We start from the raw sequence: 11,306 nt of genomic DNA on the forward strand, positions 1-11,306 counted from the left end.
TTTATGAATATTTTATAAAAATATATAAATACAAAAATTTATATTTGCTAAAGTAAAAAATTAATACGATATAATCTTTTTTTTACACCAATACGATATAATCTATTCACCTTAATAACCTAATTACTCATATTGGTAAATTTAATCACCAATGGTCATGTATATTATAGTAATTGTATTAAAATTTACCAAAAATAATTTCTAATTATTTAATAAAGTAATACTTTCTAGTTATTTAATAATTTCTTTCTAATAAAGTAAGAACTTTTAGATTTGACAGTTTATTCCTATTAATCTTATTAAAAATAAGAAGCTATTACATTTTTGACTGAAAATAAAATAATTTAAATGCATATATGGATAGTTATTATTTACTCATAAAAAATATGGATACTTATTATGAGATTTTCAGTTACCTTTTAATAATACAGATACTTCTATATGATATGATATTTGATTATTGATATGCTTAGCAAAAAGCAAGGAAGACGGAGAGAATCTAGAAATGCCCATTTGTTTGTGATATAAATATAAATATATTCTGAAAAATACAGAAGAAAAATATTTTTTTCATATATAAATGGTAAAGGAAGGGTAAGAGAGAGAGGAGTGATGGAAAAGCAGAGAATAAAAAGAGACCGGATGTTGACAAATTTCATGTCACTGTTCTTAGAAGGTCGTTTGTTTGTGTGAAGATTTCTTATCTGGGATCTCTCTCTTTAAAAATGTTTCTCTCTCTAAAAAAAAGGTCCATTCTTTCTTCTCCTTATTGTCTGTGTTCTTGAGAGAGATATAGAGAGAGAAAGAGAAGGAGGAGGAGTGGCTGGCCCCAGCAGATCGAAATCTCCTCCTTTTCTTCAACCCGATGACGATCTTAGCTGCTTCTATGGTGTTCCAACAACACCCTCTTTGCTATTTTGTCTTACAAAATTGTTATTGGTTTCAGTTCTAGTTACCCTTTTGGCCTTCAAATAGTGGGAGTCCAAAAAGGTTCTGAATTTCTCTCTCTCTCTCTCTCTGATTTTTGTTGATGCCTTCAATGGTGGAATCTCTGTGGGATTCTTGAGAGGAGGTGCTTAGAGGATGTGGGTCTGAGGTAAATTTGCTTTTACTCTCTCTGGGTATTTATTTTATTTTATTTTATGTAATTATGTGTTATTTTTTTATTTGGTAAATTTTTGTAATTTTGGTTTTTAGTGTTTTATATTTGGGTCTTTTTTGAGTGAGATAAAAATTGAAGATTGAAAACTGAAAATTCCTTGGTGTCTGTTGTTTGGGGGATTATTGTTCCAATGAGCTCCTGAGCATGACTGCTTTCATTTTTATTTATTATTATTTTTTTTAATTTTGAAAACTGAAAATTCCTTGGTTTCTGATGTTTAGTTTAAGTCTTTCAAATGCTTCTTCTGGTTGAAAGCATCCACTTTTGTGTTGGTTTAGATAATTGTTGTATTGGATCTGTTTGATTGAATTTTGTCATTCATTCGTTCCTGTGTTTGGTCCTTCAATCTTTCTGTCTCTGAAGTCTGAATTGTAGTGAGGGACCAGTGTTCCCTAAAATTGTGGGTGAATTTATGACGTGCCTTGTTTGTAACTGCTCTGGAGATTTTTCATCAACTCTTTGCAAAGATTTTGGAAATTCCCCATGCCTGAGATTATTTGGTGATGTATGAATGGGTTTCATGCATTTGAAAGCATGAATAAAACTTGAATTATAGAAAGTCGTTTACTTTGGGATGATTTATTGGAATTGCTTGAGCTTGTGCTGCTTCTATGTATTTTTCAGTTGTTGTTTGTTTTGGTAGGATAATCAGTGAATTTGTAATCCTTATTTATACTTTCCCGAAATGGGTTTGCGGATTTGGTTATGATTGCCATGGAATGATTGTTACTGGCATGGAAATGGTTGTGTTCAACTGTCCAATTTGACCCATGGCATTCTTGGTCAAAGTTCTCATTAGCAAAATATTTGAATATGCCGATAGCATTTGTCTGATGATATTCAATGTTATGAAGCGTTTCGGGGTTGGGGGTAAATGAAGCCATTTTGTATTGTTCTGACCGGTGCGTTAGGATTGACTTAAAATTTATCATTGCATCTCTAGGAAATCCGAGTTGGGGTAAATGAGGTCATTTTATATCGTGGAGGTTCGCATTTACTAGGGATACATTAGTCAACGGTTGCTGTCGAGTTGTCATAGCAATGATAATGATCCATATTATAAATCTTTTAATATGTCAAAGTAAGCACTTGCGTAACGGTAATGAGTTCACGCATTCAGCGGCATAAAATCCTCTGTTGTATAGCCAACATGGAAATTCTTGTTTCTAATTAAATCCTTTCTTAAATGCACGTCATTTGTTTCCTATGTTGGATGAAAACTTAGAGCAAGTAGGTTCCTTATATCATTGGGCATTTAAAGGCTTTTAGTATCAGTATCTAAAATTTTTACAATGCCTGAAATAGAAAGACGAAGTTCATAATTGCAACTTGTTAAGAATTAAGATACTGGCAACAAGTACAAGGGAGTGAGTGAAAGGGGTTTTATGCGCAGAGGGTTTACGGAAGCTCATTCTTTGTTGTGACACCCTTAATTTTAAAGGGGCACTGAACTGAAGTGCAGAAAGTCCAATCAATCCATTCTGTGCTATGTTCATCTTTATGCTTTGAGATTCTGTGCTATCATTCCATGTTATGTCATTAAGTCTGGATTTGTGTTATCCATTTGGCCACTTAAAATGTTATAGTTTGTGCTATAGAATACTTATTTGCATTTCACTGTGATTAATTATCAGGTATGGGAACCAAAGTCCAGAATCTTCCAGGATATAACTCAATGAGAGATCTTAATGAGGAATCTAGCAGTTGTGGCTGGCCACTATTTTATGGGGATAAATCACTAACAAATGGGCAGTACTATAATAATTATCTGCCAAGTTCTACAACAGATGCATGTTCTGCATACGATAAGGATGTTGTGAAGCAGATGATGCTTGAGCATGAGGCTGTTTTTAAGAATCAGGTAATGAATCTTCCTGTTTCTAACTTTATCCTTATCCCTGTTCCTGTAGCATGATTATGGCGTGCCTTCTTTTAACATGGTTCAAGTGATGGTTTTGTTAAGCTTAATTTTGAATGGCATGATTGGAGAACCTATTATTCAAACTGTATTTTCAAGCAGGTCTATGAACTTCACCGTTTGTACAGAATACAAAGGGATTTGATGAATGAGGTTAAAAGGAAAGAAATACACAGAAACAAGATACCAGTTGAGGCGTCATTTTCCGCTGGTCACATGACATCTCAATTAACAACTGAAGATGGACAAAAATGGCATATTTCTGGCTTTCCTGTGGGAAATTCTACTTGTGCTAAAACATCTGTGTCTGGAGTTGAGGTTATTCATTCTCCTTTGGGTTCTATGAAAGGGATCGGCAAACAAACTAGTCCATTTCCCTCCCCCAATGGGTGTAGTAGTTCAAAAGATGTTGAGGTGCTTGAGTCTAGACCCTCGAAGTTGAGGAGAAAAATGTTTGACCTACACCTCCCTGCTGATGAGTACATTGATACTGAGGAAAGTGAAAAACTCAGTGATGAAAAGACAAGTGATCCATCATTCTTTCTTCCTGATAGAAACTGTAAAAATGGAAAGGATGGTGATGCGAAACTTTTTTGTGGCAATGGTGAGAAGACTGGTAGCCAGGAGGACACTTCAAGATCTGAGCAGTCTTTAAGGAGAAGAAATGGTTTGGCTGACTTAAACGAACCTGTTCCGGTGGAAGAAACATACAATTCTCCATATGTCCCCCTTCTGAACCGTAATCCCTGTCAAGGGGCAACTGAATACTCTGATATCTCTGCCGCTACCAAACAAAAGTTGGAGTTTTTTGGTCTGTCTAGGGAGCAGTTGCTCAACTCTCATGGAACTGACAGTTGGGCTCGAAGTAATGGACATTTGGAGAACAATGGAGGTGGAAAAGGGTGGCATCAATCAATGGCTGAGTCAGGTTAGACTTCTTAATTTCCATGCTGTTCATCCCCCCTCCAAACTAAGTTTTTTTTTTTAATTTAAGTAATTAGATATCTTGAATATTGCAACTAACTTTCTAATAACTGGAAAAAATGGTAGGAAGATTATTGTTTGAGAAGAAGCTTATAATGAATTAAGATTAGGTTGTCATATTGTGATTTTGTAAAAATAATAATTTAACAGAGTCAAAGAATTACAGAGCTTGTCTTTTGTCAGTGCTTGTTAGAGATAATGGCACTTTGTTGCGTTCTTGTTTCATGTTAATAAACTATTTTTTATTAGCAATAAAAGTGAATCTCTGTGTCCCTACTAAAATTTAACAAAGCTAATCTTTGTGTATCTTTTCCTTTTTTCTTTCTTTTGAAGTACAATTGTCTTTCTTATCTGGCAGCAATCAGTATTGGTATTAACTTCTGATTAAATTGTTCCATGACAATCGTGCTGCTAATGCTGACAGGGCAAGCTAAAAGCAACACACAACCTGTTCCTCAAGTCCTCAAATCACCTTTATCTTCCCAAACAATGCAAGATGCACTTAGCAAAGTTCATAAACCTACATCTGATTATCTAAATGGTCGAAACAAGGCTGACATGTGGAGGGAAAAGACTGTCAGTGATTTACATATCAGTGAAAGAAATCATGAATACTCCATCAATAAGCAACCTGAGTCTGTGATACCATTACATAGACCTGGTCTTTTTGCAGCTGCTCCTTCCTCTGATTTTTCTAAGTCTTGGTCTCATTCGGCTTCTTCTTGGGAAATGGCCAATAGCAGCCTAAGCCAGAAGTTGATATCAATTCAGACACCTCCATGTATAAATGCATCTGGTGCTTTGAGTAGGAGTTCTCAGTCACATCAAATTAATGGGATATTGGAAGAATGCTGGCCTCTAAATATCAATTCCAAGCCTAACCAAGGTTTTCGAAGTGATGCACCTATACAGAATGGATTTTACCCTGGGTCTTCATCTGGGTCCAAGGAACCATCAATGAACATCTCTTCAATTAGCTATGACTATCTCAATCATAAAAATGATTGTAAGATAATTCCTGATCACTTCATCAACAATGTTTCATCAAAATCATGTAAGGGTTCAGATTCAAATTGCAATGACATGACATCTGGAAAAGATTTTGACTTGAATGTGCTGCTTCCAAATGGTTCATCCAACAGCTTAGTTCCCCAGTCAGGTGTTAGGATAATTGATGGAGAAAAGAACAATGAGGAGCGTCATGCGGTGTTGCCTTGGCTTAGAGGGAAGACAACTTGTAAGAATGGAGAACATAACACTGCAGGAGAGTCGAGATTATTCCATGATGCCTCATTGTCCAACAAAGATGAAACTGGAAAGGGACCTAGCAGAAAATTTATGCACAATATAACTTCAATTTTGTGTTCTAATGACATTGAGGCAAGGAGGAAGGAGTTAAACGAAAGCTCTAGTAATAAGAAAATTCTTGGTGTTCCCATTTTTGATATGGCTCATATTTCTCCTAAGAAGGAGTTGTCTTCAATCACTTCTCTGTCTGTGTCGAATCCTAATCCATCTGATGTGGAAGCAGCGGGAAATAAGAAAAAACGGATATTTGATATGAACTTGCCTTGTGATGCTGCTGTCGTTGAGTTGGACAAAGAAGCATTCACTGAAACTGCTGTTGGTAAGACAAGGTCTCCTACAACAGAAGCAGACTCTAGAAATCAAATTGATCTGAACTTGAGTATGAGTGAGGACGAAGGATCTTTCACAACTATACCAAGTGACAATGTAAAAATGAAGGCACAAATAGATTTGGAAGCCCCTGCTCTTCCCGAGACAGAAGAGGATGCTGTTCTTGAAGAAAAGCTGCTTGAAACTTCTCTAGCATCACTGCAAGTCCCACAAGACACAGTTGAACTAGCAAAGGATGAACTTATGACAAATGCAGCAGAGGCAATTGTTGTCCTGTCATCTCTTACCTGTGATCAAGGGGATGATTGTGTGATCAGCAAAAGTCCATCAGAAAGTCCAAAGGTGGACCTGCTAAATTGGTTTGCAGATGTTGTTTCCTCATGCAAAGATAATGTAGAGGGAAACTGTGATGTTTCAAGGGAAAAAGATGGCGAGGACAACGAGGGGCATTCCTCTGAAGGAATGGATTACTTTGAGGCAATGACATTGAACATGCCGGAGACCAAGGAAGAAGACTACATGCCCAAGCCTCTTCTCCCTGAAAACTTCAAATTGGAAGAAACAACTACTTTGTTACCAACTCGGACACGAAAAGGGCCAGCAAGGAGAGCGAGGCAGCGGAGGGACTTCCAAAGGGACATCCTTCCAGGCCTTGCATCATTGTCGAGGCATGAAGTGACAGAAGATCTTCAGACATTTGGAGGGCTTATGAGAGCAACAGGTTATCAATGGAATTCAGGATTAACTAGGAGAAGCTCATCTAGGAATGGTGGTGGCAGGGGGAGGCGACGGGTGCAAGTTGCCCCGTCTCCCCTGACACTGGTGGCAACCAATGAAACTAGCACCCCCCTGATCCAGCAGCTTAACAATATTGAAGTTGGATTGGAGGATAGAAGCCTAACAAGTTGGGGCAAGACAACCAGAAGGCCCCGCCGACAGAGGTGCCCGGCTGGTAACCCTCCGTTGATCCAGTTAACCTAATCACCATAAGAGGCTTAAAATTTTTAGATGAGAATTTATAGAGGTAAGCAGGGCCGGTTTTTGAATTAATGGAACAATGATGTTCTCAGGCATGTGGATTTCTCTTGTAAATTTCTTCAACCCGTATTTGGGTATATGCTTGATTTGTCAGTCTTTGGGGTGGTGGTACCAGCTTGTATTATTCTTAAATAATGTTGCATGATTTCTTCTCATTATCTCTTTATAGAACTGTTGAGATATATACCAGTTTTTTTTTTTTTTTTTTTTTTTATCTCTTTATAGAACTGTTGAGATATATACCAGTGTTCCTTCAATTCATTGCTCACTTTCTAGGATTTTTATTAATGATTTTATGCTTAGCTGCATGAGTTGGTCCTTCATCTAGTAGGACTTTTATTAGCTTACATTATAGTATTATATATGTTCTTTTGTTATGGAAATATATGGTCATATTGTTGTCCATAATCACATCTCATTTTGTAGAGTAATTTAAGATTTTCTACCATCTATTTTGTAATTATCAAGGAATCACATTGATGTTAAATATGTATAATTCTCCCCCCCTCCCATTATATGGCAATCCCTATTATTCTAGTGGTTTTCTTTTCTTAAAGCATGTGCAGGATTTTCTCTTCTCTATGGTCCTTTTGGAGCTATTGATCAAACTTGTCTCTCATCAATGTTGGAGTGTCTCAGGCTTATCACATAGCTTCAGGAACGCACATAAGTAAATTATTAAACTGTGGAGTATGTGGGGTAGTGCAATGTACCTGTCCCTCTGCGTTACTCTGAAAACAATGCTCCCTGCAGTGTGATACATGAATAGTTTCTTAACTTTGTTGCACGTTGGTTGGTTAAAAAAGTACTAAAATACTAACAATTTTAGCGCAAAAAATGCTGAGGATATATATATATATAAAATAAGTCCATCTTTGAGGTTAAGATGGCTTCTGACCAATTTGTCCTAGATGGTAACATTGAAAGGCTATTCGGTAATCAAACCAATTTATTGGAGGTACCTTCATTAAATTAAACCCCAGTAAATTTAATTCATCTTCTCCCAGAGAATGTTTGACAAAGAGGTTCATTAATTTACTCATGCGCGTTCCTGAAAACCTATCTAATTAACAAGCACTCCTAATTATTAAAAATAAAGATGGGTTTTTTTCTTCTTCTTGAAAACCTATCTAGTCTAATTAACAAGCACCCCTTTCAGTGACATAAGATGCAAATAAAACTGTACATAGCCTCAATAGCAATGCACCTGGAATATTTGATCTCAACGTTTTATTAGCTAAATCTAGAGTTAAACTCTCATCTTTTTCAAACTCTAAAGTGAGTTTTGTGAGGAGACAAATCAATCATGTTGCTCTTTCTCTTGCAAGGGCATCAAGATTTCATCTTTGTATCCAAGTTTTTAACAATACCCTACTCGTATTGATTCTCTGATTATGAAGGAAATGCTATAACTTTGTTTCTCTTAAAAAAGAAAGATAAAAATAAAACAAATATGTAAAGGGTATAAATTAAGTGTGTTTGTTGTTTTTATGTAGATATCTCCCTTCAAAGACAATTATATTCAAATTACGACGGAGGATTGAATGTGAATATATTTTAGTAAGAGTTAATCTTAATTTATGACATTGTAAGAGACTAATTCCTCCTAGAGTCAATCCCGATTAAAATTAATTTATATGTAAAGGGGATAAACTAAGGATTAAATTAGTTTTTAGTCTTTTAATTTATTTTTTAAATTTAATTTGATCCTTTAATTTTTTAGGTTTAATTTGATCCTCTAATTTTTTAAATAGATTCAATTTGGTCCTTCATACTAAATTGTTAGAAATCACACTTTGTGACGATTCAAAATCGTTATTAAGTGATTTTAAACCGTCACAAAATACATATTTCTTTCCAAAAAATTGATTTTAAAAATTAGAAGATTAAATTGAAAAAAAAATTAGAACATCAAATTGAATCGATTTTAAAAATTAAAAAATCAAATTGAATCCAATTTTTTTTTAAGATTAAATTGAAGTTAAATAATAAATTAGAAGACTAAAAAATTAATTTAACGTATATTAAGTATGTTTGAATCAATTTCATGTCATGTGTAAATAGAACAGTAAATATTGCTTTTACATTATTTTTGTATTTTTTCCTGTAGTCTTGTTGCCAAGGGTTTGACATTCTTTGAAAATAAAAATCTATTACTAAAGATAAACAATATTTTATCAATAAAGTTCATCACACTTGGCAAATTATTGAGACAATCAATTTCACGGCTAGTACAAAGGTAAGGCTACTAAAACTTAAGTTAATTTTGGTCACTTAAGTTTTAAGTCCAACAATAAAATATTATTTGCTATTATTTTTATAAAGTAAAAAGACCATAACAAAAATACCTGAATATAGTTTTTTGATTTAAAGTAAAAAGTCTCTTAAAATTTATTTTAAGTTTCACTCAATATGATCAATCACATCAATTTGAGTGATTTCTATTAAAAAAAAAAGTATGGAACTATTGATTAGAGAATACTCTCGTTGAATGCATACACACATAAAATTACATTTTATAATCAGAGTAAAAAAGGTAAAAGTAGTGCAACTATTTTTTACTGTACAACAATGTGAGTCAATAAAACAAGATAATTGAATTGAAGTGAACCTTTTACAGAAAAACCAAAATAAAGGCATGCTTGTCTACCCCTGGCCGTATTAGGAAAAGTCATTTGGATGAAGGAAAATGATCATCTTTTCTTTCTTTTACTTTTCTCTCTTTAACTCAAAAAATAGAAATAAGAAAAGCAAAGGTTGTTGCGTGGTCTTGGTTGATTCGTTTCATGACCTGCTACTTACCAGGTTTGTTCACATGGTAAAGACAAGAAAGGAAGAGTAAAGAAGACAAGATGCCAAAGCCAAACAGAATTGTTCACAGAAGTGCATATTGTTTTTCTAATGTGTCTATTATCATTTATATTTGATAAGATATTTTTTAAACTAATTTGTTTGATTGGTAAAGGAACAGTATAATATTTTTAATTAAAATAAGTTAGATTGGAATAGTCGTCATAGACACATGAAAGGGACAAGAGACACTCTCTTGTATACAAAAAAGAAGAAGAAGAAATTCATTATTATATTTTTTCTGCAATTATTGATTTAAATTTTATCATGACCACAATTTAATTTGGTATTTTTTCTTGGACGGTGTTGATTTTTTATAATCATGTCTCAATTATTATAAAGAATATTATCATAAAAAATAAAACTTAATTATATATTTTGATATAAACGATAATATTTTTATTTTTTTTATAAATGATAGTTTTGGAAAAGAGATATGTTCTAAGGGGAAGAAAGATGACACTGACGACTTATTAGGTTTAGGAGAGAAAATGAATTTTTGACATTTTAAATTGTCTACGCATCACTTTTCTAATTTTTTTTCCTTTGTGTTTTTATCTTTGGAGGTAAAGAAAATTCTCTCTCAAAAGAACAATGTAAAGAGAAAGGTACAAAAATATATATGTAATAATAATTTTTTGTTTAAGATTATGCTGTCACACCTTTCTTAGCACTTAAGGTCAATTACTTTTTGTGTTTGAATCAATGTATTTCTCATTAGATAAGTTTTTTTGATCGCTTCGTTAGTTCTAAGAAATAATTAATTCTAACCAAAATTCTCAAACCCACGTTTAGTAGATTTGTGATCAAATTCACAAAGGGATAATTGAGATTATTTATGACGCTAAGTTTGCACAATTAAACTAATAAAATCAATTCATAAGTTCATAAATAAATAAAATATTTGTTGGATGAGAGAAGGTATATACTGTATACTATTTTTATTTAGCGAGCATAGTTTATTTATACATTTCTATCAACAACAGTTTTATAAATGTATTCACTTATTGATTATTGATTTAGGACAAGAGACTCGTATAAATTTCTAATACTTCTAGCATTTCTCAACTGATTAATCTTTTTTACACCACTTTACTGCTTCAACTTTTTGTTGAAGTTATGAAGTTAAAAGCATTGTATTTTCCAATTAACTTTTAACAATAAATCAATATTTTTCAAACTCGTCTTCCCATTTAAAAAAAATCAAAATTCCTATATTTTAGCTAAGAAATGTTCAGTAAAAAAAAATGCAATTTTTAAAACCGTTTACATGAATCAAAGACATGATATGTGTCTTGTATGTTCATATGACCACCCTTATTATATTGTGTTATGCCTGTTGGTCAATAATAAAGCAGAGATTTATGTCTTCATTATTTTGTCACGTATTATACAAGTGTGTGAGTGTGTCCAAGTTCAACACTCTTTAAATTGAATTAGACTTTCATATATGTGCAAGTACAATTTAGATATTTATGTACATAAATTAGAAAAAAAAGGAGAAAAAGTCTTATCATTTTCAACTTTCACCGAGATTAAGTGTATATTTGATCTAATTTTGATAAAATTGAGTTTGAACTATGTGATTTATGTTCAAATGTTTTTAATATAAAATCTAAGTTTTTTTAAAATAAAATATAAAATCAGTAGTAAAATTATAAAATTTTGGATTCAACATAGAGTGTATAAGTTTGGTTCGATGTTGAGAAATTAATT

The 11,306-nt window shown here is 33.2% G+C and overlaps 1 protein-coding gene across 1 annotated transcript; it reads left to right on the forward strand.

The window, feature by feature from the left end:
- The first annotated feature begins 620 nt into the window (after positions 1–620).
- LOC100801474 (uncharacterized) lies at positions 621–6,872 on the forward strand. Its single transcript, XM_006574865.3, has 4 exons — positions 621–1,096; positions 2,797–3,023; positions 3,183–4,008; positions 4,489–6,872. The coding sequence occupies exons 2-4, from the start codon at positions 2,799–2,801 to the stop codon at positions 6,681–6,683; spliced, it is 3,246 nt and encodes a 1,081-aa protein (XP_006574928.1). The 5' UTR covers positions 621–1,096; positions 2,797–2,798; the 3' UTR covers positions 6,684–6,872.
- The last annotated feature ends 4,434 nt before the right edge of the window (positions 6,873–11,306 follow it).

The sequence above is a fragment of the Glycine max genome, chromosome 2 (genome assembly GCF_000004515.6).
Source record: "Glycine max cultivar Williams 82 chromosome 2, Glycine_max_v4.0, whole genome shotgun sequence".
Lineage (NCBI taxonomy): Eukaryota > Viridiplantae > Streptophyta > Magnoliopsida > Fabales > Fabaceae > Glycine > Glycine max.